The sequence below is a fragment of the Syngnathus typhle genome, linkage group LG5 (genome assembly GCF_033458585.1).
Source record: "Syngnathus typhle isolate RoL2023-S1 ecotype Sweden linkage group LG5, RoL_Styp_1.0, whole genome shotgun sequence".
Classification (NCBI taxonomy): Eukaryota; Metazoa; Chordata; class Actinopteri; order Syngnathiformes; family Syngnathidae; genus Syngnathus; species Syngnathus typhle.
Window position 1 is genome coordinate 10,007,508 of NC_083742.1, and position 27,718 is coordinate 10,035,225.

At 41.7% G+C, this 27,718-nt stretch overlaps 2 protein-coding genes across 2 annotated transcripts; both read left to right on the plus strand.

Annotated features, from left to right (window-relative positions):
- Positions 1–2,386: 2,386 nt before the first annotated feature.
- On the plus strand, positions 2,387–7,155 carry sf3a1 (splicing factor 3a, subunit 1). The gene is made up of 16 exons (XM_061278307.1): positions 2,387–2,513; positions 2,602–2,677; positions 3,129–3,235; positions 3,338–3,542; positions 3,636–3,887; positions 3,980–4,054; positions 4,138–4,288; positions 4,607–4,803; positions 4,932–5,043; positions 5,130–5,437; positions 5,527–5,775; positions 5,849–6,056; positions 6,129–6,283; positions 6,371–6,472; positions 6,565–6,636; positions 6,811–7,155. Exons 2-16 carry the CDS (start codon positions 2,633–2,635, stop codon positions 6,910–6,912), a joined length of 2,340 nt encoding a protein of 779 aa, XP_061134291.1. The 5' UTR covers positions 2,387–2,513; positions 2,602–2,632; the 3' UTR covers positions 6,913–7,155.
- A 95-nt stretch (positions 7,156–7,250) lies between these two features.
- LOC133153958 (TBC1 domain family member 10A-like) lies at positions 7,251–16,736 on the plus strand. The gene is made up of 10 exons (XM_061278308.1): positions 7,251–7,460; positions 7,703–7,934; positions 8,894–8,993; positions 10,211–10,318; positions 10,505–10,611; positions 10,695–10,809; positions 12,675–12,740; positions 13,107–13,296; positions 13,881–14,035; positions 15,020–16,736. The coding sequence occupies exons 2-10, from the start codon at positions 7,753–7,755 to the stop codon at positions 15,515–15,517; spliced, it is 1,521 nt and encodes a 506-aa protein (XP_061134292.1). The 5' UTR covers positions 7,251–7,460; positions 7,703–7,752; the 3' UTR covers positions 15,518–16,736.
- The last annotated feature ends 10,982 nt before the right edge of the window (positions 16,737–27,718 follow it).

The window sequence follows — 27,718 nt, forward strand, 5'->3', positions numbered from 1 at the left end:
ATGTATATAATTTTATTTTTTGAATTATATTCAGATAAAAAACGAGAAATATTTTTATAATAGAGGCGCTCAGAACTATCTATTGTATAAAGGGCTGTAAGAAATAATTATTCATAATATGGATAATGATTAAATATTAATTATAAGAAATATCTGTTGTATTCATTATGATGAATTACAATTCGATCATATAAGTCATGATCTATTGCATATAGGGCTGTAAGAAATGATTGTTCCTGATGATGATGAATATTGGGAGTTTTACGTGCAGAATGTGCTGACGCTGTCTGTGTGTGTTTTGAGCTGTGCATGAGCAGTTCAGTTAGGAAGAGCGCAGGTTCGTACAGTAGTGCTTTACAAGTCCATGTGAAGTTGAGCAAGTTCGGCAGGGTTCGTGGCCTCCAAAGAATGTTTGTTGCATTGTTGTTGTACGTAGATTGGTTGTTTTCGTGTTACTTTGTATCGTTATGTGGCGTGGAGATCGTTTGTTGTTGCATTATACGTAGATTGGTTGTTTTCGTGTTACTTTGTATCGTTGTGTGGCGTGGAGAAATCGCGGACGTTTGAAACGTGTTGCTGCCGTCCGTCGCCCGCCATTCATATTTCTCACATCAACCACTAGAGGTCTCCCCAGACCACCGAAATGCGCTCGTCCGTTTGAGTGCGTGTCCTTTGAATGAGGCCCTTTGAAATTATTTCAAAGTCAAGTTGTTCGTATATTCTGACAGACCAGCAGCCAACATAAACGAAAAGGATAAACGCACCTTAAAAAGCCACGATAACATTTGAACGAACGAGAAAGCAATGGAAAGAACAAGAGTGGCAACGGTATGAAGGAAGAAATGGTGCTCATCTCGAAAAAGAGTGACATCATCAAAGTTGTACACGGCAACAGCATCCAAATAATTCAAAAGTTCATAAGAGCTAGTCTTTGTGGTCAGAATTGGATACATTGCAATGAAGTGTTTTGATCTCAGGCACCGTAATGTTTTGACAAGAGTAGAAGCAGATGCACTCATGGGGATGGAGGAAACGGAATTTCGGTTTCTTTGTGTGTCTTGACATATGAAGGGATTGACAATAAAGCTGACTTTGACTTTGACTAACTCACCGTACAGTACATTTCATCACGTTGTCGACAGCGGTATTGTTTTAGCAATGAACTCTGTTTGACTGACTGTTTTTAATTGACTAAATTGCTTACCTGACGCATATGTCCAAAATACGCCGAGCATGAGAATAGAACACTCGAGTGCCTCCCACATCTTGGAGAGAGCAAAAAAAAAATAAAAATTGCCTCGCTGAGGGTCGCAGCAACTGCAGTCAGGAGAAAAGAAATGATAAGTCGCCTTACTGACAGTAGCCAGTGGATTCCAGTCAAGCGAAAAATGGACGTTTGGTGCGCCTGCTCCAAGCCAGAGGCTGGCCAAGCCCACACATCACATAGCACACAAAGTGTGATGCACTGACCCTTTGATTCCTTTATTTTTTGTTCCTTTGTAAATGTTCTGGTGTATGCGTGAACAACAGCAAGAGAGGAAATGAGGAAAAAACGCCCCCCCCCCCACGCACACACACACACCACATCTCCAACTGAGCCTCGCAGGCCTTGAGAGCAATAGTTTGCACACCCAATGCAGGGTGACATATTGTGCCCGTTGGCTCATCAAGGGAAAGTCAACACTTGATGACTCGGACTGCTTTTTAACGCACACGCACCCATGCACACAGACACAAAAAAACGTATCCACAGGTGTGCCTTTTTTTAATCAACATTTGGAGTTAGAGGCAAAGATGGCGGTCTCAAAATAAATGGGTATTTGGATTCATGATGGGTTTGCATGACAGAAGGGCTTTATGCACACATGGCGTCCTGTTCTGCTGCTATGTATTGCCCCTAAGAGTCGAAAGGCGAAGAAGACATTGTGCTCCTTGGCATGAAGCCCTTGCCCGACTCCTCATCACGCTCCTTTGGCTTTGTTGTGGAGGAGTCGTCGGAACGTTCAAGGCTTCTTTCACAACGATATGTTTGTTTAACAAGGGCACAAAGTTAAAATGGTTGTTCACGGGCCAAATTGATAACAACGAAAAAGTATCAATTTAGGGACAAAATTCCCCTCATGAGATGTCTTGGGAGGTCTCGAGCGACGTGGCTGTGCGCTCCCGGGCGCGCGCTAAATAACGTACATACAGAAATAGCAAAGAAAAGTCAGTTTAATAAATACTGCACGTTTTGAAAACAAACGTTTTCTTTCCCGTTCACTGCAAGTCACAATGGGGACACCGACTGTCACCGATTCGTTGAACGCTTCGTTTGAACGAATCTTTTGAGTGAACTGATTCTAAAGATTCAGTTCACCTAAAAGAACTGGAATTCACATCACTAGTGGCAACCTGGCAGCGCGAAACTCCAAGTTCCAAGATGCTTTACGGCAAGTGCCCGGAAGTAATACGCCGCCATTGGGTTGCAGCTAGCAAGAAGACCACGCAGTAGGATTTCAACTACAACATTGGTATTAGTGTTTAGTTATGACTCACTCGATTACACTGTGAAATCGTACGTGTACTTAAAATTTTGCACTGTCTGAATGTGTTTCTTAGGCGACTTTTTGGTCAATAAAAAGTCCCCGTCATGCCGCCTGGCCCAGTTCAAATTGTCCAGCCGGAGCTCAACAAGGTATTAGCCGACGTTAGCAATCGACAGAAGCTACAGTTTATGTTTAAAGAATATGTTTGTACTTTAATATCCGTAAGTATTACTATATAGTCCATAATTAAGTACATCAACATTAAGAATTTAGTCATTGTTTTGCATTTACGTATGGTAAAGTTTTACGGTACCCGTATTGTCTCATTCGCTGGGTAGCGGAATTCACGATTTTATCCTCCATTCTCTGCAATTAATGTACAGTATCTCAAATTAAATGTAAAAAAATATATATATATATATAAATGTATACGGTCACTAGCTGACAGTGGGTAGGTAGACTTGGACGTAACGTAATACGCACTATAATAGTGACCTACATCGTCGAGTTTATGGTAATATATTGCCATTCCTGTAATGTAAAGCAAATCGTATCTCATTGTTTATTTCAATTAGTTACAACTAGAAATCTGCTATACAGGTTGATGCTCCTGAAGAAACCCCTGCAACCAAGCCTATTGTTGGTATTATCTACCCACCACCGGAGGTCCGAAACATTGTTGACAAAACAGCCAGCTTTGTTGCCAGGTTGGTTTCTAATAACAAGTGAAATGTACTTATGTTGTTCACATCCGGATTGTAGTGTTGTATTGTTCATTGTAATACTGAATAAAAATTGTCCATTTTCAGGAATGGGCCTGAATTTGAAGCAAGAATCCGTCAGAATGAGATCAACAATCCCAAATTCAATTTCCTCAATCCAAATGACCCATACCATGCTTATTACCGACACAAGGTCAATGAGTTCAAGGAAGGTAAAGCTGTGGAACCATCAGCAGCTGTGCCAAAGGTTATGCAGCAGACAATGCAGCAGACCCAGCAACTTCCTCAGAAAGTATGGCCATTTTATGTTTCTCTCTGGCTTCTTTACTACTTTTCCTACTCAAGATTTCAATAATATTATTTTCTTTGTTGTGATTGTCCAAAGGTGCAGGTGATCCAGGAAGCTATCATTCCAAAAGAGCCACCTCCTGAGTTTGAGTTCATTGCTGATCCTCCATCAATTGCTGCATTCGATTTGGATGTTGTCAAGCTCACTGCACAGTTTGTTGCTCGCAATGGCCGTCAGTTCTTGACTCAGCTCATGCAGAAAGAACAGAGAAACTACCAATTTGACTTTCTACGCCCGCAACACAGTCTCTTCAACTACTTCACCAAATTAGTTGAGCAGTATACCAAGGTGAGCAAACAAATGCCTTCTTTTCCCAACATGTTGATATTGTCTATTGTTTTTGCGCTGAATTAATTGGTCTTTGTTTCCGTTACATGTAGATTTTAATTCCTCCCAAAGGCCTGCTGGTAAAGCTGAAGAAAGAGTCTGAGAATCCAAAAGACGTTATGGACCAGGTAACCTTTTTTTTCTTTTTGTTACTCGACGTATTTGGATTGTCGTCAGTTTAAATAAACTTTTCGAATTACAAAACCATCAGGTGAGGTACCGTGTTGAGTGGGCAAAGTACCAGGAGCGTGAAAGAAAGAAGGAAGAAGAGGAAAGGGAGAAGGAACGAGTGGCATATGCGCAAATCGACTGGCATGATTTTGTTGTGGTGGAGACGGTGGATTTCCAGCCCAACGAGCAAGGTAATACCGACAGTGTCGTTACCTCTGACTAGTGTCAAATAATGATTCATATTGGACCGCGTCTTGTCGGGATACTTACCTAGTGGCGATATATTTCAACTACTGAAATTAAATATAATGTCAAAGTTTTAGTATAAAGCAAAAAAAACTCGATAGAGAAAGAAGTTTGTATCTACCACTGGTTTGACTAAAGACGAGAAAAACATTGGGGGGAATTGCATCTGGAATCTGCATCCAAAACGTCCCCGTAGCTTGAAAAGACGACTCAAGGATGAACAACTTTGAATCACATCTAAAAATGTTATTCATGATTTCTAGGCCACTTCCCCCCACCCACAACTCCTGAGGAGCTCGGTGCCCGCATCTTAATTCAAGAGCGTTATGAGAAGTATGGCGAGAGTGAGGAGGTAGAAATGGACGTCGAGAGTGATGATGAGAATGATGAGCGTGAGGTACGGCATGCTGGCCATGCCGCGCAACCTGATCAAGACACACAGGTCCAGGACATGGATGAGGTAAGACAATGCTGAAAGAGGTTTGGTGCGCCCCATAAAATGCTAATGCCACTGCAGACAAATGCAAAATATTATTTATTATATATTTTAAACAGAACATGAAAAGTATTGCCACCCTTGTATTCTAGGGATCTGATGACGAGGATGAAGGCATAAAAGCGCCTCCCAGCAACCCAATGCCACCCCCACTTCCCCCAACTCCAGACCAAGTTATCATTCGTAAAGACTATGATCCAAAAGGTAAAGAACCATATCTTTTTAGATTGCGCTAATCTCATGTGTCACCATTTCCAGTGTGTGACATTCTGATACCATTGTTTCATCAGCTTCCAAAGCTCCAGCACCAGTTGCTGTTTCAGATGAGTATCTCATCTCGCCTATTACTGGTGAGAAGATCCCAGCCAGTAAAATACCAGAGCACATGCGCATCGGTCTGCTGGATCCCCGCTGGCTGGAGCAAAGGGACCGCAGCATCAGAGACAGGCAGACTGAAGATGAAGTCTATGCTCCTGGTATGGACATCGATAGCAGCTTGAAGCAACTGGCTGAGAGGCGTACTGATATCTTTGGTGTGGAGGAGACGGCTATTGGTAAGAAAATCGGGGAAGAAGAAATCCAGAAGCCAGAGGAAAAGGTAGGCGCAGATATACTCATAAATTTGAAAGCTATTATTTGTTTCTTTTCACCTTTTCCCTAAACTTATTTGGGGCGTTCTCTCTTCAGGTGACCTGGGATGGCCACTCTGGAAGCATGGCACGCACCCAGCAAGCAGCTCAAGCTAACATCACCCTTCAAGAGCAGATTGAAGCAATTCACAAGGCCAAAGGGCTGGTAGGAGAGGATGACAATAAAGAGAAGATTGGTCCAAGCAAACCCAGTGACCCTCACCACATGCCTCTGATGCCATCATCTGCACCCATTCTACCCAAACCAAGCCCTCCGGTCTCAGCCATTTCTCGCCCGCCCACTACGGTAAGTTGTGTGGACAAAAAGATGTGTCCGGTATGTTGTTGCTTGAGCCACAGTCTAATGTGCTTGTTTCCAGGTGGGCCCTCCAGTCCGCACCACTCTTCTGTCAGCCGTGCCTGTAATTCCAAGGCCGCCCGTGTCTCCTATTGTGCGCCTGGGTCCAGGACAAGTTTTAACCTCAATGCCTCCTATGATTCCCGGTCCTCGCATCAATGTGGTTCCCATGCCACCATCGGGACCTCACATGATGGCTCCCAGACCGCCTCCCATGGTGGTTCCAGCTGGTAAGATTCATTTATCTCCATTACTTCTTGTTAAACTGTGTTTAAACTAATTTTCCTATCGTTGTGATCTAGCATTTGTTCCTGCTCCTCCTGTACCACAACCTCCAAATATTGTTCCTGCACCGCCATCACATCCTCCAATGCCTCACGACGATGAGCCAATGAGCAAGAAGATGAAGACCGAGGACAACCTTATTCCAGAGGATGAATTTATTCGCAGAAACAAGGTCAGCAATACCACGTTGCAATAATTAAAATTTGATCTCAATTTCTGGCTTTTGTTCATGTTACTTTTGTTGTTGTTTTCCCTCAAGGGGCCCGTGGCAGTTAAAGTCCATGTCCCCAACATGCAGGACAAGACCGAATGGAAGCTCAGTGGCCAAGTGCTCAATTTCACTGTTCCACTCACAGACCAGGTAATCAGTGCAATCTTGGTTCTTTTTATTTTGTGCAAAAGATATCGTCTTGAAACTTGCATAATGGATGTTTAAAAAAAAAATCTCCTCAGGTGTCTGTTATTAAGATGAAAATCCATGAAGCCACAGGCATGCCGGCAGGAAAGCAGAAATTACAATATGAGGTAAATTTACTCTTGACACTTGGCATAAGCTAAATAATTTAGTAAAAAATTCCAAACAAAGCTAGCTTTGACCAGTCACTTGTAATTGGGCACTGGTGATAATTTAAGCATCATCCAAATTCACCCAAATATAAATATGCACGTATGTGTAATGGACATCTTTATCTTTTATAGGGCATATTCATCAAAGACTCCAACTCTATGGCTTATTACAACATGACCACTGGGTCAATCATTCACTTGGCGTTGAAGGAGAGAGGTGGAAGAAAGAAGTGAAGCTCTTTAAACAAGCGTATGATTTTTGTATCGGATATTCAAGTTGGATGTTTTATCTCATTTTGTCACAATTAAGTTTTGTCATTTTTCTTCTTTGTAATTGTACTTGTATTTAGAATTCTGCATACTGTAGTCTGTTTACGCTTGTAATGTTATCTTACTATTGGTATTTCAGTGCCTGTTTTAAATTGTTGACCCATTTGCTTCATGGTGAGTTTCCATCGAATAAAGATTATAATAATGTCTGTGAGTTATTTATTTATTGGAGATGAATACAAATGGACCACAAAACACACGCACACTCTAATAGTAATAACAAGCGAAGCCACTAGGGGTAAGATTGGCAAGACAAATCATTAGCTCCGCTGGGCAGGACTGCGGGTCGAGGCACAATTTGACAGGACATCAAGCTCAGCCGTCACTGCTAGCTGTTGACATTTCCACGATCTACTTTTTATTAGTTCCCCTGGCAATGAAGTACACCATAACGTCAATGGACGGTGGAGCCTGTATAGGAATACTAAGGGTTCAATTTCCGAGCTGTTAACGTAAGTTTGCTTTAGCATCCTACTTAGCTAACGCTAAACCTCGGATTGCAGTTGATGTTCTGTGAATTTACTTTTCTGTAGCTCTAAACTAAAAGTTTGTTTTCATGGCTTATTATGGCGTGACGCCTGTTAATGGTTATAGCGAGGGAACCGTAGCAGTGAATTCTTCATTTCTATCCAAAAACTCATGGTGAACATGTTATATGCTTAAAGAGCAGTTTCTGACTTGGGCTTGTCAACAGGCTCGCTGACGTGAGCTAACCTCGCTAGCGTGCTAGCTATCGACGCTAACATGGACAACACGGAGAACGGCCGTCGCCCCGTGGACACAAGGAGCATCCGGACCCTCAGTAGCAGTCGAATCGACGACGAAAGCTCACTAGGCTCCGATTCCGAGATCAATGGCTTCAGCAGCGACAAACAAACCGACAAATATGGATTTATTGGCGGAGCGCAACAGTACACAGAGGAGTCGTAAGTTGCGTTTTAATTCTACTTGATCGCCGTGTTCTGATTTCCATACCCCCTTGTGTGGTTTGAATCGTTTAAACAACAAATGAATGAGAACAAGTGGCAGAAAACGTGTTTTTTCTTGGGATTTGTGCATGTACTGTCTGGTTGCCTGATCATCCACGAGCTGCGTGGCACAATGTGGTTATTATACTCTGCCTTTTCTTCCCTGTAACGTACAATGCAATCCTTTATTACTGTGCACTCAAGTTGAACCGTGTTTGATTGAAGTATCTGCAAAAGCTTCATTTTTTTTAGTCGTGCCAACCAATATCCGAAGCAGTGAGTTAATAAAGTTGTTTGAAACAGCTTATTTTGGTCCCTTTGTCAAATTTCGGTCCATGTTTTCATTGTCAAATCCAATGCTACTTCCAAAATTAAAGATTACAAATTGTTAATTTTCCTGATCCTCTTGTTCCATCAACTGTTGTAAATCACAGTGGAGTGCCTAAAAATAGCTCCTTTGAAGCCATGTAGCCTTCAATTACACGCCTTTGCTGATGGGGTAATTGTATATAGTTTTAAAAGCATCAGACCTCACTCACTCATAACATTTTCTTCAATCTGAGCTTTTAATGTGGGTCTCTATTTTTGGTATTGTAGCTTGTAGATACTTACTTAGGTCAAGCAAATACTGCGACTTTAAAGTTTGCTATTAAACGTGGCAGATCTAAATAGTTAATCCTCAAACTAACTTCCACTCACATGACCACAAATTAAATTGTTAAAACAAAAGACACATGCACAATTCCCTTCCATTCAAAGCCTTTGCTTTTAACAGGAGACTCTGGATGTTTATTCTGTACCAGTGACGATCGCTTAATGCTTGCTTCAACCCTTTTATAGTTCAGTTTGTTTAAGCAAGGAACATGTGCTTACATAAAGTGAAATGATATATGTCCTCGTTTCATGTGTGTCCCTAGGGCTCAGGATGTACCTACAGCAGTGCTCAGGCAAAGGGAGGTGAAGTGGTTGGATATGCTCAATCATTGGGACAAGTGGATGATCAAGAGATTCAACAAGGTCAGACCCAAAAAATAGTTCCAACTGTCAAAATACAAAATGTGGTTCACATGAGGCAAGCCATCGAAACTGCTTCTGTTTTTTTTGAAGGATTATTTTACAGCCAGTATCTTTTCCATTGTGATCTTGTAATTCTACAACAAATTGTCCATTTATTTGAAGAAGTTCCTGGCTGTTCAATATATGAGCAATACTCGTCAAGATGTATGACATAGACTTCTATGGAGCCCAAGAGCCTTTTGTAATTAACACATGACATAAATATATAGATTAAAAAAAAAAAAAAAGTCGCGATTACCACATATTCTTGCAGGTGCTAACGTAAGTAGTAAATGCAGTTCAAGAATTGTTTTGACACTACCTGCATTAATATAGTCAAAACATCACTTAGGTGTGACACAGTGTGTTTGTGGTTCCGCTGGTACAGCAAACATATCAAATGTCATAACAAGCATTGTAGCACATTATATAAGAAGTCATAAAAAGAAGGGCAATGCCCTTGTAAAAGTGATAAATCCAACAATATTTATGATGTGCACATATGCAATGTATGAATCTGTACTCCCAATGCTGTATTTAATGCCTTCTACTGAGATGAGAGTTGAGTGTGCTGTGAAAGTGTGTGTGTGTCTATATATATGTGAGACACTGTAAAGCAATGTAACACGGCGCTGCAACTTAATCTCATTTTCATGAGTCAGCAGCAGGGTGTAGGACTTGACCTCTCCCTTCACATGATACACCTTGTGACAAAAGCCGTTTAGTCGTATTCAGGGCGGGGCTCAAGTGACTTGATATAAGACTGGTATAACAAGACACTGTCCAAACATCCTTTGTGTATCTAAGACTGTGTTTGTTCAGACTGGAGCAACATAATTGGAATGCACAGAACAATGGCTTTATTTGCACATTTCTGTGATAATGGCGATAGCTCACCTGCTGCAAATGTCAGGAAGTAAAGGATTTTTTTTTCTGATTTCAGAATACAACATTTGTCCCACGAGTTACTAAATTTAGTATTAGAGTTTTTATATCACTTGAGCCTTTTTGTTATGTCAGCACAGACTTGTGCATGGGGACGTGAGCATGCTGCACGAGTCAAATGCAAACAACATTCTTATTGCATTCATGTTCTCATTTTAGGATCTGTTGTGACAAACGTTGGGTTTCCTTTTGTCTTGCTGTATTTTGTGACACTGTCTTTCACCATGTTCCAGGTGAGGCTTCGATGCCAAAAAGGAATTCCTCCCTCTCTCCGAGGCCGTGCGTGGCTCTACCTTTCAGGAGGCAAAGGCAAGAAAGAGCAGAACCAAGGAAAGTTTCAGGTCAGGGACATCCTCCTTTCACGTCCGTTCTGTTTATGGACTCATTTCATGGTTCAATTCAATGCAGTCTTTAAAATGTAGCATTAGGGTATTAATATTTAGTTTTTTTTGCAGGAAGTGTTTGTTTAATTGCAAACCTCACTGTACAAAAACAGATTTACAGCCCGTTCATGTGTTCCATCCTAGGAGTTGGATAGCCAGCCAGGTGATCCCAAATGGAGCGACGTGATTGAGAAAGATCTCCATCGACAGTTTCCATTCCATGAGATGTTTGTGTCTCGAGGAGGACACGGGTACGACCCCATACCAGAGAGAACATGCACTAAAAGTCAATTTTGCTGTGTGGTTGTGACCACTGTTGTGTATCCGTGCACAGGCAGAAGGATCTTTTCCGTGTTCTGAAGGCCTACACTCTTTACAAACCAGAGGAGGGATACTGTCAGGCCCAAGCTCCCATTGCTGCTGTGTTACTCATGCACATGCCTGCTGAGGTACATCACTCGCATGCTTCACCTCCTAACACAGGGGTGGGCAAACTACGGCCCGCGGGCCACATCCGGCCCACGGGACCGTTTAATCCGGCCCGCCAACCCTGAACAAATTGTATTATTAAACTTTTTTTTTTTGGTCATTTTGCCTGCAATGACTGCGTTTTCCCAGTAGATGGCGAAGCGCTCGCCTGCGCATTTACTACCGGAAGCCGTGTCAGAAAGCTCGGTGCACACTCACAAGTGCGTGTACGTACTCAGTAGTACGGACTTGGCGCACTCTCGCTCTATTCGTATCAGTCCCGAATTTAGAGCGTGAGCTTTGACGACAGCATTCTTATAATTCGCGCGCTGAGCTTTCAGATGCAGTTTTGCGCTAAAGCCACCCACAAACCTTCCCCTGGAATCCTTCCATTAAAATGAGTGGCCCGAAAAAAAGAAGTGAGTGCCGAATGTTAAAAAAGAGTGGACAATTTGGCTCGACGTACGCGACGTGACGTTCAGCCACATCAACATCAACCCGTCACAGATCAAGGTAAACGGACCAACACCTCGGATCTCGCCTAAGAATTGCCACAACAAATTTTACTCCAGACTATGACGCACTAGCAAAAAAGGGAGACCAACAACACTGTTCCCACTGAAAATGAACGGGAGGCTCTCAAGTTTATTGTAAAAAAATGCATTTTGAATATGATTTGTACACATAGCAGGGATTGAAACTAGCGACCATTCTCATTTTCAAATAATGCAGGATGCTCAAGGACATTCATGCACCACCTATTTGCGACTAATCTTAACCTGTAAAGTTCTTAAGGCTTACTTTAAGGAGGTGTTTCCCGTTTCCTCACCTCTGTTACCAGGTGTTTGCGAGTTAAAACTCTGCTCTGATTTTCAGATACCCCTCACCGTGTTGCTGTTTTGATTACTTTATTTGGATGTATGCTTTCACCGATTCTTCAAGATGATATATTTGGTCAGAATGTTTGCCGTTTGATGTGATCTCATAAGATAAACATCTTTCATTAATCTGACCTGCAGGCACTGAAGTGATGGAGATTGTTATTCATAATAACAGTGTCGTATTTTATGAGAATCACTGATAGCAGTTTTTTAGTGAATTATTATTATTTTTTTAATGCTGTTAATAAATGCATTTGTTTTCAAAAAAAATGTTTGGAATATCCATGCTTTACTACCTACTAAAGGCCAAGATCTTTTATGCAATGACCTTTACAGGTCGCTTATATGACTTCACACAACACCTACGTCCATCTGCTCCTTGTCCGGCCCTCCGGTCCAAATTTAGAACCCAGTTCGGCCCGCGAGTCCAAAAGTTTGCCCACCCCTGTCCTAACACATGCAAACAGTATGGTGAAGGTGCCGTCGCCCAGCACAGCTCAGTTTTATTGAAATCTCGTGCCGTCGAGTGCTATAGGTGGAGGCTGTGATAAGTTTGCTTAAGGAGATACTGCTTGGATATTGATTAATACAAAGTTTGACTGTATACACTTATAACACTATTTTACGAGAAGACATCATGTGAGTGATTTCTCAGAATAATTATCAAACAGATAATATGATTTTTTTAAAATAAATCTCCACTAGTGTTCACATTTTAAAATACATATTCCTCGAAAATCACAAGTTCCGTCACTGGTGAGCTATTTTTAGAAAAGGGCCACAGACTACTCCTATGGTCTTGTGGGCTGCCTGGTGCTCACAGGCACCAGGTTGGTCCTCCTGGATCTAATGGACTCCCCAGTTGCATACCAGCAATATCTACTGGGCTTATTGGTTGTGTCTGTAATCACAATACTGCCCTTTGAAATTAATGCCTAATTTTATTGTCAACGTGTTTCCCAAAGGACGCCTTCTGGGGACTGGTGCAAATTTGTGAGAAGTATCTTCCTGGTTACTACAGCCCAGGGCTGGTGAGCAACACACTGCAACCACAACGGATATGATCACACTGAAACAAGAGATCAGTTTGTTTCTTGTAGTATGACCCGATATTTTATCGGTCTAATATCAAGAAGCACAGTCACAATGTCATTGTGTAACAAGAATGTGGTAATGGGGGATTAATGATACTTTGGGAGTTTGTCCTCGAGTAGAAACAAAGATTTTTTGCTAATAAAGATGTTGTGTAATCTCTCCTGTCTTTCTAAAACGTGCAGGAACATGATGTGATTGGACAGGTTTTTTTTTCCGTAGTGTAACATCCACGTTTTTATGCAGAAGAGCGCTTGATTCTTGATCCCCCGTGTTAACGGCTCTCCTGTCTGTTTGTCTCTTAGGAAGCTATACAGTTAGATGGAGAAATTCTGTTTGCTTTGCTGCGACGCGTCTCTCCGTTAGCCTTCCGCCATTTGGAGAAACACAAGATTGATCCCATCCTCTACATGACTGAATGGTTTATGTGCGCCTTCTCTAGAACATTGCCATGGGCGTCTGTGTTACGTGTCTGGGACATGTTCCTCTGTGACGGTACGTCTCTGAAATTTACAAATGTCGTGGCTAAGAATGTTATACAGTATATATTTATGACATTTGATGTATTTGTATTTGCATTTTCTTTTTCTCTTGGCCACCCAGGGTCAAAATCATACACAAAGGCTACAGCCTGTTCCATAAATATTGGGGCATCAACGCAAGCTAAGGGTCCTACTTGAGCCTGTTCCATAAATATTGGGGCTTCAACGCAAGCTCAAGCTTCAGGTCCTCATTGTTCCTGAGGCCCATTTCCATTTAGTTTTGTCATTGGCAATTGAAATACATGTCCAATTCGATTCAGGTCAGGTGATTGACTTGGCCATTGCATAGCATTCCACTTTTTTGCCTTCAAAATACTGCTTTCCCAGATTGCATTGTCCATCTGCACTGTGATGCACCGTCCAATTAGTTCTGAAGCACATGGCTGAATGTGAGCAGATAAGTCCTAAATTGCCTCCAAATTCATCCTGCTGCAACTGCAGCTAAAATGACTTTAGTGTTATGTGTTTTTACTTTATATACCTGAAACTCGGATTAATAACTGTGCTCCACTTTTGTCTTTCTCTTGTGAAAATCAGGTGTGAAAATAATCTTCAGAGTAGGCTTGGTACTGCTGAAGTGCATGCTGGGTAGTCGTGAGAAGCTGAAGGCCTGCCAGGGCCAGTATGAGACCATGGAGCTTCTTCGAGCTGTGGAGCCTCGATACATGCAGGAGGGATTCCTCGTCCGAGAGGTAAAAGCAGTAACTTTATTCACGATGTATGAATAGCGCTCACACACACACCACCAGGGTGGGTGCTACCATCAAAATGTGCTCGCACCAAGTGATAATCCTTTTGTTAGCATCAGTTCAAGTAGTGTGAGGTCCAATACAAATAATTCATTGGAGAACATCAGCAACATGGGTGTTGAATTTTTCGTGGACTAGAATTTCTGTCAACTCACACAGTCATCATCGTACAAACGCACACAATCCCACACATTATGAAATCACTGAATGAAATCATAGAAAGTCATGGAAAGAAAGAAATCAGTTAAGCCAGTGTACACTCCTCCCTGACAGCCAAGCTTCCAGACAGTGCTTTGATTTTTTAAAAAAGTAGCACCATTGCAGCATGCATTATGAACGCAAAGGAAATGACCGTAATTGTAGATACATGACTCTTTGAGTAAGTGCTTGGACACAATTCAAGGCAATTTTTATCATTTGTTTGAATCAGCTGACTGTCGTCTCAGCAGTCTAACACTTGAGAATATCTTGTAAATTCCCTCTAAACATTTTCATTTTCAAGACAAAACTTGACTTTCTTGGCACAGTGAGGAAATTTACAAAAATCTCAAGTTGTTACCTTTGAACTCTGGCTGTTGCTGTCAGTATATGGATTTCTGGTTATCTAACTGCAACGCCATCTGTAGGGCAAAACGGCACAGCCTTTTGGAGAATGGTTCATTCTGATTGAATGGACTGTGGAGAATAAGGAGTGTTCACATCCAAAAGGGCTCACCCAGTCTTTATAATAAGCCGTCTGTGCAACTTGACCACTGGTGACCCTGGCAGAGGCCTTTGGCGGGTTACAATGTTAAGTTACAACGTTTCAACACAAAGACCAGACAAGGCTGGAACTTGCTGTATTTCCCATGAAGGGCGGATCTATTGGTTGGAAAATGATCTGAATGACTCATGTGTATCTGAATGACGCGTGTCTTCCTGACACAGATCTTGGAAGTGCAAATTACGGCGCGAGACGTGGAAAGGGAACATCACACCCAGCTTAAGCGCTGGAAGAAGAATCGCGGCGAGCTCAATTTCAAATCCCCGCAGAGGATGCACGGGGCCCGAATCATCATGCTGGCTGACCCCCCGAGGCGCCAGGATCTCCAGCAGTACCCCACCATTTTACTGGAGGAGGCGGAGCTCGGCCCACTGCTAAAGGGCAAGGAGCAGAAGAGCAAAAAGAAAACCCTGAAGAAGTCGCAGCTCCCTGAGGAGATTCCAAACCCTTACCCTCTTCCCAACGCCACGCCGCCCCCACCTGCTTTTCTGCCAGCCCCGCCTCCGGTGCTCAGCAAGGCCCTGGAGGCTGTGCCACAGACTCAAGCAGAGCCGCTTCAGCAGGGCCATGCACTTTCTGCAGACCTCCCCTCTGCCAAAGAGATTTCCCTCCAGCAATCCACACACAGCCTCAGCAGCATAGACCAGGATACGTACCTGTAATTCTGAAGCTATGTGAGAAGCACCAGCACACCCTTCAGCCAGCAACCAGCCATGGATGAGTAACTCATCTTCAGATACCGGTTTGGCCTTTAAGACTGATGTCCTGCTCCCGTCTAAAACAGCCTTGACACGCTCGACATCGCAACGCTTAACTTCCTTGAAATGACAACGTACTTTTTGATGTCGCGGGAGCAAATTGCCAAAGTTAATGGGGATGTGTTTTGTTGTTGTTCACTCCGATTCGACACTACACTACTCCTGAATACACTTTTTTCTTTATAATAAACACTTCCTACTGCAATGGGCAGCCATGGCTTGATTTGGCCGGTTGCCAGCTGTCATTATCACCACACTGTCTGTTGGGAGACAATCTTATTTAGTCTTTTGTTTTCAACTTGCATGTTGAACACTCGAGCATTTCATTTTTTTACAGTCTTACATTTCCATTCAAATCTGTCCTCACATTGTACTTTGTATCTTTTCACAGTTATTTATTTTCTGTCACAAAGGCCTTGCTGCTGCTGCACAAAACATTGCCATTTTTCTTTCATGTGGATAGCTTCACCCACAGTCACTGTGCCACTTTCTGTAGCTTTTGAGTTGCAGAAACAGACTTGTGTTTAGGCAGAAGCCTCAAGAACACTGTATCAACATTCCTGCCATCTTAATATCTAATGTGCTTGTTTGCCAAACGCTAAACAGTGTAACTAATGACTTTGCATGAGCTTACTGTCAAGCCTTCCCTTTTGCATCATGGTGCTGACCTTCCTTTTGCAATTGCTTGGCTAGTCTCCTCCTCATCTGATCTATTTGTACAATTTTTAAGCCTTCTTGTTAGGCTTCTTTGGTTGGGAGGTGTAAAAATTTGAACAATGTTTTGTGGAACTTTTACAAAGCAATTAAATGTTTTCCAACATCTTTCCATGGAAATGGTAACTTCTGGGAGATGCCATATTTTCAAACTACTTTGGAACAGCTTCACTATATCCCCACACTATATATTTTTTACTTTGTATCAATTTTGCAACACTCGATAAAAACTTGACTTTCAGCAAGTTGGGAAAAAGCCTTTGTGCTATAAATAAACTTTTATCCGGAAAATATTCTGAATATTTTTTATTATACCATCCTTAGATGGGTTATGAAATGTGTAATAGCAACCAAGAGGCACTTTGAAACATGTTTTTTTTTTTAAATCAAATAAAATTTTGAAAAACTTTGTCTCTGTCAATTTTTTGTCCGCCCTTTGAACCAATGGCTGAATTAGCGTTTTCTGTGTGTGGCAACTGTCTTAAAACAACCAGTAGATGGCGCGGTATAGTCGTGACTAAAACGAAGCTTTAGTTGAGGAGAACGTGGCAGCTTGGATGGGCCTAATGAACGCATTTGTTGAATACTTCGCCTGCAATCTTGTACGATGTGATAAAACAAGGACATTGTTTGCACACTTTGAGCTGTTGAAATCAATCTAAAAATGCATAAATGCAAAGTTCATACATCTATTATTTGGAGATAGACATTTCCACAGTTACACAAAGGAGCACTTTATTACAAGATAAAATGTCGAGATATTCAAATGTTTAACACGTCTCTGAAAAAGGAATAATAATGATTTTATTTCTATAGAGATCTTGTTTTAGGAGTTTCTTCATATACACTAAAAAAAATATTTTTTAATTCCAATGAGTTTCGGATGTTTTGTAAACAGAATAAAAAGCAAATAAACAATGATTTATAATCTATAAATATTTATAATTTCTACCTACGTTCAATTGAATACAAGGACAACATATAGAAGAGATGTTCAAACCGATAGCTATTTATGTATTTATGTGCTATTCATTTGGTGGGTGCAATTATTCACTCAATGTGAATTTGATGCCTCTAAGACTGGGAGAGTTGACCAATGAGGAATCCTAAAAAAAAACACCTGTTTGGAACTTTATAACAGGTTTATTGGAAAATGTTATGAGTGGGTCTAAAACAACAGCAGTTTACAAATGTTTCTCAACATACCATTGGAAATAATTTCGGGATTTCCTCATCTACAATCCATAATGCCATAAAAAGCTACAGAGAATGGGGAGAAATCTCTGCACGTAAAGCTGAAACCCAACATTTAAAGGCCATCACTACATTAAAAAAAACAAAAACAAGCAGCACCATTATATAAAAGCTATTGCCACATAGGCTCAGGGACACTTAACATCTTGGTAGTGTGCTGTATTCAGTTGAATGTTAATTGAAAAGGATTGTCAATTCTCATTGTTTGTTTTTATTTACATTTTACACAACGTCCCGACTTCCAACTCCATTGGAATTGTTTGTTTGTTGCATTTATATTACATTATAATTGTATGTACAGAAGAAAAAGCCTAGATGGAATAATAACAGTTGCACAATACCATTATTGTTGTGTTTTTGTGAAATACAGGCCCATTAAACCTTGAAGAGTGATAACGTCCTCCACGGAACTGCACCGTGTCAAATGTGTCATCTCGGATAGGGCTGCATGGTACAAAGTCTTATCTCTAACCAGTCACTGGTCTGGCGTCTAGTTCTGCTCGTCCTGCTAATGAGACAGCAAGATTTGGACAGTAGTGCGTGTGAGGAGAGTGTTAGTTCATTGTACAAGTATTTAACCTTTCGACACTGAGACTTCAGCACTTCACCCTCGCTCAGGAGGTATTCCTCGTGTCTTTAAACTAATGACGGACTTCTATTGTTTTCTTAACTCCTTATTTAATTGTCCAAGCCATTTCATCCAGTTAAGGCATTTAGTATGTTGCCCCAGGCCACAAGGAGTTTACGCAAATTGCCACCTTGATGATCTAGCGAAGGTGGCTAACTTAGTCCTAATCGTCCAGCAAGGCGAGAACTGCAGCTGTTAACTTGTGACCTCTGGTCTCCAGTGGATCAAATTACAAAAGGAGGCGGCATATCACACACAGCTTGGAACTTGCTGTTTCTATTACATTTCATAGAAAGACACAATATGTGTTGCGTTTGACAGGGAACACCTGCTGATGTTGTTGCAATGCTACAGGTGGGACACAGTGTACTCTAGTAGAAGTATGATACGTGTTCAAAATGACTTCTGAAAGTAAAAGTAGACTGACTGATTGAAGTCATTAAATAAATAAAAAAAAGTTTTTAAAAAAGCCTAGCAACTAGTCTGTTAATAAAGCCTTGGATGAATATCTTGTCATCGTCGTTCTTGTCATCATTTATGGTTCTTGGTCCTCCATGTCGTTGACTTGCTGCTGTCTGTTTTTTCCTGCCTTAGATGGTCAGGCCCAAATATTGCGACAATATAATTACCATTGTTTTGGTTCTAAACACCACCACAAAGAATTTGATACGAAACAAGACGAGATGAGCTTTAACTGCAGATTTGACTGTTTAAGGGTATTTAGTTGTCAATTTGGTGAACCATAGCGCATACAAGTTTATTTGTGCCTCCAAAAAGTAATAGGACAACTGGCTGCTCAGCTGTTCTATGGCCAGGCGGGCATTTATGGCCGCCAATAGAACTGGTTCCTCTGTATTTATCGATGATGTGACTGCTGACAAAAATCACCAGAATTAATTCTGAAGTGTTTCTATCAATATTATCTGCTCGCAAGCAGTCAAATGCTTCAGAAGTCATTGAATGCAGAAAGTATGTCAAATGTTAAGTAAGGATGGCTGAAAAATCCACTTTAACCAAGCACCACTGCATTTCTACAAGGTGTTCTTCTCTCCCACCATTATGAAATGCATTCGGTGTTTACCCGTATGAGGCACAGCAACAGTTAACGGTGGAGGTCCCGGAGGAATGCATGCACCGTCACGCTTTGCCTCTTTGCTTGGGACACCTGGCCCTCTTTCAGTGCCACCGTTGCATTTACATGTCAAAGGAGATAGAGCAAGAAGGGTCTCTCTGTGCTCTGCTCCTCACTCCAGAGATGATCTGATTTATCTGTTCTTCAACGGAAATATACGCTTCGAGTGGGCCATCCCGCCTCCCGTCCCCGGCTTAAAGGAGAGGCTTGTAATGCTCTGTGTGATCCCAACGGACCCCCGTCACAATGCCTGATTCATGTGGGGCGGGTGAGGTGGATTTCTCCCAGCTTCTAAGATCAATGTGTTAAAACACTGGGATGGGGGTACAAAGCAAAAGGCGCCCGTGTTCCTCAGGTATCCGATTCCCACGTTTGACGGAGCATAACAGGTTGACTCAGGTTGAGTTAACAGGCCCGAGTAGCAAATGTGAGGGCGGACGAGGTGGCCGCTGTGGTGCGGGTGAGCGTCAGCGAGCCGAGGGAATCAAAATGATTTATTGCTTTACAAGGGAAATCATTTGTCTTTGTGAAAGAGGCATGAAGAGGGATTCCCAGTGCAAGAGCCAAAGTGGATAATTGAATCATGCCATTTGTGGTTGTATATGTGGACCTTGTGTTTATTTGCCAAAGGAAACGTCAGAATTTTTATTTTCCTCCTCTGGGTTTTGGAGTTGCTATGATTTTCATGATCGTATAATTGTTGTTATTGTGCACAATTAAACAGCCCTCAGAAAAGTACAAACCTCAAAGCTGCTTAATCATCGAATGTGTAATAGGCCACAAGTAACGTGACTAAAAGAATAATAAATTAAGGACAAAAAGGGAAACATTTTTATACCTGTCACAGCTGAATTTGTGTTTGGATCCAGACCAAAATGTATAAAATGTAGTTATATTCCCTGAGCTGCCCTGAAAATACAAACCTTATCTCACTATATGCCAAAATAAAAGTGATGAAAAGCTTGTTAATCTGTACCTTTATCTAAATCGACATGAAATTCTTCTGTAACCACTAGCTTTTATAAAGAATGTCATCATTTTGATTTGTTTTTTCAGCACATTTCCTCAAACTTGTATGGCAATCTGGGCAAATTCACAAAAACACTTCTGTTCTTGAGTTTTGTGAACGTTCAAGCATCCCCATCTTTAGACCCAGTTTTCGGTCTAGTAGACCACTACTGATTTTACAGATTTATTTCCAAGGCACCGCGAATGCCGTTTCTCACTCTCTACACTTTGGCTGTCATAGATGCAAAAGGTGGCAGCTGGCCTCATAAATATTCATATTTAGGACTATACCTGTCCAGCAATTGTATTGCGACATAGTTTTTTTTTTTTTTCCCGTAATGGTTAATGTTTAAGTCTTGAGCAGCGCTTCCCAATGGAATCTTTGAAATTGGGTTTTAGCACCTGTAATGTTTTCCCTGTGTCGCTTCAGTTCCATTTATGGTCCGCAAATGGCTGCACATATGGCTGTTAGATGGTAAATTTAACGTAGGATAACAACCCCAAGAATCTCTTGGGTGCATTTAGCAAAGTACTTAAAATATCATCATGGCTCTCGTTCCACAAATTCCCACGGGCCTGCTTGGATGAGGGAGCGTATGAACGTTGTTGTGGTGCCTACCAATGGCGCTTGATTTCTAATCTTTGTAGCGATAGCAGAACTCTTGTATTTGCCCAATTTGACATTACATCAAGTGAAATGTGTGGATGTTAGTGCGCAGTATAAAGTTAAATGAGGCGGAGTAAATGTGTCTGCTAATTAGCCGCTTGGCTCAGTGCCCACAGGATATTTTCACCCCAAACGATGGGCGTGTAGGGGTTATGTAGGGGTAAGTACTCCACACCTGTGCTGCACCTTGAGGATTCATAGGCAATTCATTTAATCTCCATCATTGCACTTCTCCCCCACCACGTCTCTTCTTCTCATCCTCCTGACCTCTTAGCTCTCCACACCTCTTGCCTGAGCAGTGCCAGAGGCATACGCAACTCTGACAGGAGGTCTCGTCAAGTAAATGAAGCATGGAAGGGACACCTATTTCCCAACACTTGGGAAGGTTTGTGCTGATTTATCTGACATGTTTTTTTTTCCAAAACATGAGGCAATCTGAAGCAGCCAAATTTACCAATTGCAATGCTCACGGTCACAGAATCAGTGACGCCGACAAGATCTATACAACTGCAGTTGTAACTCATTACATCATGGTTTACTTTTTGCAGCTTTACTGCATTGCAAACGTTTATTTATGTATCGCAGATTATTTTGATTAGTTTTCCACACTGATTGTATTCCATACGTAGCAATAAACACAGCAAGGACGAAAGAGCCTGGTCCGAAAGTTGCTTCGTATACAAAGTGCCTTATCAGAACTTTTTCCTCATTTGTCTCCATAGCGATTTAACTACAGTATCTACACACACTTGCACTAGTCCCCTTTCTAATTGAGAAGCACTGATACGAGTTTAATAACATGTGCCCAGGTAGAGAATTAGTTTCTAAGTGATTCTCTCAGGGTGTTTGTTTACTCATTTGTGAGCCAGCAGAGGCTCCTGGCCGGCCCGGTAGGTGATGAGTAACAGGCACAGATGGTGGGCATCAGCAGGCAGCCCGGCTGGCGGTAGATTAGCCAGCTCCCGTGTCTTTGCCGTAGCCCCCTTCCACCAAGCCCACTCCTACTGAGCCCCAGAGGAGTGGCTGTTTGTAACTCTATACTCGCTTTGGCAAGCCCCCTGTGTTGATGGAGCACAACCGTGGGCTTATCTCGTCTCATTCCAACACCGCTGGGCCAAACTAACTCAGGAGCAATGTCTTTCAATGTGAAAATGGATTTCTTTAGCGATACTTGTTCTGTCATGAATACGTTTACTATTTTAATCTTCCTGTGTGACTTCACGATTCATGATCCTTTAACCCTCAGTGAGTTGGAAATGGCGTGTACCACATCCACGTACGGGGATGTTGGTAATCTCCTCTTCCGATGCATGGAAAATGCTTACATAGCAAATTTGGCCATGATGCCATATCGGTGCCGGCCGCACTGGACAGGAAACATAGTACAAACGGTAGAGGTCATAGGTCATCCAGATGCAATGTGAGGGTTCAGGCAGGAGGGGGACCAGGCAGCATGTAGGTTAGGGGGTGTTCAGGGGGCTGTTTATTTTATAAACATTGGGAGAAGATTAGTAGTGGAGCCAGACTCACCCCCCACCTCCCACCATATGGGGAGGATGTCCTCTGTGTGAGGAGGCTCTTAACTAACCATTGTGTTCATTCACTTGGCATCATCACTAATGATGAGATAATGTACATGTGGACTACGGGATGTGTACGGGTGTCCACTGCTTCCATTGTGGGCATGATTGTGTATTGAATGATTTTGAGAGTGACTCCTTTTGAGTCATTAGTGGTGCTGGCACACGCAGGCCCTCGTCACCACTCACCCGGGAGGTAAAAACAGGAAATGGAACGGCCCACCACGCTCTCCCCCAAGCTCAGCGCCAGTCGAGTGAATTGTACTTGAAGATGTTTATGTGTGGCTCATCTCCTGAAGACTTACAGTCCCCTTCCTGCCATTGTTTGGGGCTTTTGTGAGATACGTTGGAAGCAAAGTCTCTTTGATGACTCCGCTGTCCACGCCCGGCTGGACCGACCGGTCTCGCTCCACACATGCGGATTTACGTAAAAACGTGCACGTTTGCTGCTTTTTGTGCTTTCATCCACCGTTCATTGCTGTAGCAGCAATACATATTTTTGGAAGACAGGCTCCAAGCCAACAGTTCCACAAGCATAACCGACAAAATGATGATGCTTCAAGTCATTTCTTGTCTCCTGCTAGTATTTTTTTTTTTTAGACTCATGCGTTTTTTTAAGTACGCAACAACATGCCAAACTTGTCCCGGTGTACAAAAATTAGCCTCCTGCAATGTTTGTAGATTGTATTGTTTATTTTTGTAATGTTGATATATATTACACTGGGGAGCACGTCTGCCTCATAATTCTGAGGTTTGACTTTGACCTTGCAGTGTGAAGTTTGCTCGTTCTCCCCATATTTGCTAGGGTTTTTGGTCCAAAAACATACAGCATACATTTATTCATGACTCTAAATTTCCTATAAGTCTCCATGTATCTCTAGTTGAATGAGGACAAGCAATACATAATATGGATGGCACCATATTTGTTAAAAAAATAGTGTAACATGTAGCATGTATTGAGTGTGTGATTCATGGGGGTTGAACTATCACTATAAAACTGTATTATTCGGAGTCACACAGTCCTAAAATGCATCATGAAAAAGAAAAACACTTGGCACTCAAGAATAAGTATTTTTGAGGGGGAAATTTATTTCATTTTAATATATATATAATTTATTGTATTTTATTTATTTTCACGAAAATAACGAGACCAAGAACATTAGAGCTTTGACTCACACACCACATCCCCATCCCTAATCATGGGTGCGTTCAGAAATATGGTCCAACTGCCTTACTCCAACCATTCGGAGACTTCAAATATGTTATTCAGTTATTCACAGTTGCTTATTATTCCATATGCCATACATAACACACAACGTTATGAGTAAACAAATCAAAATATCAACCCAAAATCATTATCTGAAGAGCTTTAACGATTGCTGAAATTTGGTCTTTAGTTGCCCTCATACCAAACTGGACTTTAGCTTTCCAAATGAAATAACAATCTAGCGTATAAGCACAGAGTCTGTTTGTCTTGATAGCATGAACGAAGACTCTTTATCTCTAGGCTGAGGTGTGAGTCGTGGAGATCAGAATATGTTAAATCTCCTGTTAAAGCCGCAGGCTAGATTTGGTTTCAAAACATGTCTGGTCCAGTCAGGATTATGAGTCACAAGGATTGATTGTTCAATAATTCTAATAATTCCATTAGCTCTATGCACACAACGGCACATTTCATTAGCACTCTTTAAATCGTTCCTGCCAAATTTATGAAATAGACTTTGTATGCACTCTAAATGCGAGCAGTGATCCTTTGCGTTGGATCAAGAGTGTTGTGGTTTATAGAAGGATTAGACTGTAGAGCTACAGCTACATTAATGTCGGAGAGTAAATCCCCCAAACTGCCCTTTTTATCAGAATATTATGAATTCATCACACATTGTGGTCTATTGTGTCAACACTACAAAGCCCTTAATTCTTACAGGAGACTCCTACGTTGTAGTAAACGCCACATTAAGTTTTTTTGTGAGTAGACTTGGTCATTCCAGATGGCTTTTCAATTTTTATAGTTGATGTTTTTGACCTTTTTGGACATGCATTGTGAAAAGACACAGCTTCCTCATAGGACCTAATAACATAAATCCAGCCAGAGACATACAACCAAAGGACATTATGATGTGTAGAACTCATTTTCCCACATTATAAATCTTATTGAAGACATGATTGCACTGTTTTCACCTAAATGCAACCCTAATCTTACAGCTGCTTTTGACCTGTTTTTTTTTTTTTGCTAAATTGCTTTCATCAGCTTGTGGCTGTCCAGGTTCAGCATGGCTGGAGAAAGGACCGACCTCGGACAAAGGAGAAAGCCAGAACGAGGCAGTCAGTTCCTGCCGGAGGCGAGTTATGTTGGGATGGCGTGCTAACGGCGCCGGACATGCAGATTATAAACGAGAGAAGAGAGCAAGGTGGTGCTGCCAGTGATAACACCGGGAAAGATAATACAGGAGAGGGTTTCTGCTGAGTGTTCTCTCTGGAGAAATTATTTTCTCTTCACGCTTTTGGATTTATTGCAGCCTATGTGCAGGCTTAAAGCTTATTTTCCATCTTGAACTGATTTACCATAAGCTATCAAATCAAATAAAGCATTTGTGATCTTTGCTAATCACAGGAAAGAGATGTATAGTTCCAGAATGGTGTACAGTAAATGCATACAGAAGGATTTACAGTATTCACTGAGATCCTGTTATTTTTGGTTTCACATCCAGCCAAGACTGACAATGAGTCAATGGGTCCTTGTCCTCATCCTGGCGATATTCACTGTTGTCTTCATGTTCCGCTTCTGAAAGATGAGCTCATGCGTTATTCATCTTCAGCCCATCCAGATGTCACAGGTGCTTCCAAAATGGGATGCGCTGAGTTGCCGTGCATAGAAGAAAGTTTGTTTGCCTCTCCTGTGTTGTCAGCCTGTCTGTTCCAGGTGACAGAAAAGGCACAGTCCAGATGACTTTTAATCACACTCACCAAGTCAGTGGCTTGCTCACTTGTTTGGAGGCCTGTAATTAAATGACAATGGAGCCCCCCCAGTTGGTGCACATATTGATGGCTTGAAGATTTAGCATGGAATTATTGATCAAAGAAGCAGAACCAGAGTGTGGTTCAACAGTTTCAGTAGTGAGGGTTGGTGTGTGAACAACAGGTGGCAGACATCCTGAAGGAGCTTCTGTGGGTGATTAAACCATAAAAGGAAAAATACCACCCAAGAAAAGTGCCGCGGGCAGTTCAAGTTGTTTTAGGTTTAAATAAAAAATTATAGCGCGTTCTTTCCCAATAGAAGTGGGGGCACACAGTGAATAAAGATTACAGGAAATAAGATGTTGATAGAAATCATTTAACAAGTATACCCTCAGTAAACCACATTCAGCAGCTTTTGTAGCCAGATGGTGTCCATTTACATTAAAAACAATCTTATAGTCTTTGTGAGTTTCAAGCTTTAATAACCGTACGTTCACAAACATACGTTCCCTATACAGCTGTAATGTTTATAGAAAGACCTGGCAACATGATGATTAAAAGTTGGCAAAGTTTTGCAGGAAGAATGTGGGTAGAATCTTATGAACTTGCAAACGCACATAAGTCTTGTTTGATTAACGCAAGGAGCCAGTGAAGATTTGAACCTCCTCTGACAGGGGCACTCAGACAAAAATCAGTGCGACCTCCAAGGTTGAAACACAATTTGCTCTGGGACTGGGATCAACCTCTCTTGGCTGTGTAAAAGAAATAGTTAGTTTTTTTTTTAATGTGGAAAACAAACACATTGTAAACACTTTTGCTGTTGCAGTTCCTTATTGGGAGATCTTAGTGAGCTACAGAAGCTAATGAAGCAGAGACCAAGCCAAAGGTCATGACATGCTCTCTGCGACTATCAGTGTCACATTTCCCTCTTGCAAAACATTTGTTCGTGACAGACAAAGAGAAGAGGACAAGGCTTCCCTAATGGGATAGAATCATTATTCTAAAGTTGTTCACTGTGGACTGGGCGTTCTTTATCAAAATGTTGACTAACATTGTTGGTACATACACAAAACAATTCACTATTATTAAACTGTTTTACTCGAGAATAAACTTGGTATAACTGTAGGGAAAATATTCATCTTCAACCAAGGTTCCATTAGGACTTAATTGACTCAGATATATAGGTTACAGTAGCTCATTTTAGTAGTGTGACTAATCCAGTGTTGGTTGTATAGATGTGGGCGCATCTGCAGCACACATGCGAGTGCTTGGCAAGGTGGCCCGGATCTAAATGGTATTGTGGCGTATAGTATTCTATTTGAGGTCCTGTTTTCTTTAGATATCCCTTGAATCCAACATGAGAAGTCAGGCTGGTACGATCTGTGCTGAGATGTGAAAAGGTCATGAAACAGGTCAAATATTATAACATTTTTAATTGTTGGTAAAAGCATAAAAAGACATGTAGCTCAGTGACAGCTTTTCTCAGCATTTACACGCTATTTTGGAGAGAATGGCAATACAGTACACATATTGATGTGCTTGTTACATGTAATGAAATATATGGAAGCTGATACCGCATAACTGGCAGGCAAGCTTCAACTTCTGGTAATTCCGGTTTGCATGACATCACTTTGTTGGCTTGGTTTAGCGCACAACATCCAACAAAGAAAACAGTAGTAGCCTCTGTTGTTGTGTGATACTCCTGTGATGCTGAAATTGAGCCTCCCGGTCTGCACGCCTCATGTGTGTAGATGAAAGCTTGTAGGTTCTTCATCTCTTGATGCTTTCAAGTGGGTGAGCCATGTGTGCTGAACGTCACACATTTGGCCCAAACCTGTGTCGCTTTATGACGTCAATTGCTAAGTACAAATGTTGAACAGATTCCTAGCAAGCTCAACACCAATTAAGGCAACAGGAAAATTACATTATTATTTGCAATTATTATTTGCTGGCGATTCAATTACATAGATTCTCCATGTATTACAATAAGACAAGATTCCCAAAACGTGTCTCGTGTCGTTGTTCTCACTCTCCCCATTCTCATTTGCTATGAAAATCAGGATTCTCATTGGTCCAGCAAACTAGTCTGTTTTTAGCTGCGACGGACCATCCATTACGACAACCATCCTTCAACAAGGCACCATAAACCAGGACAGTTGCCTGAGTC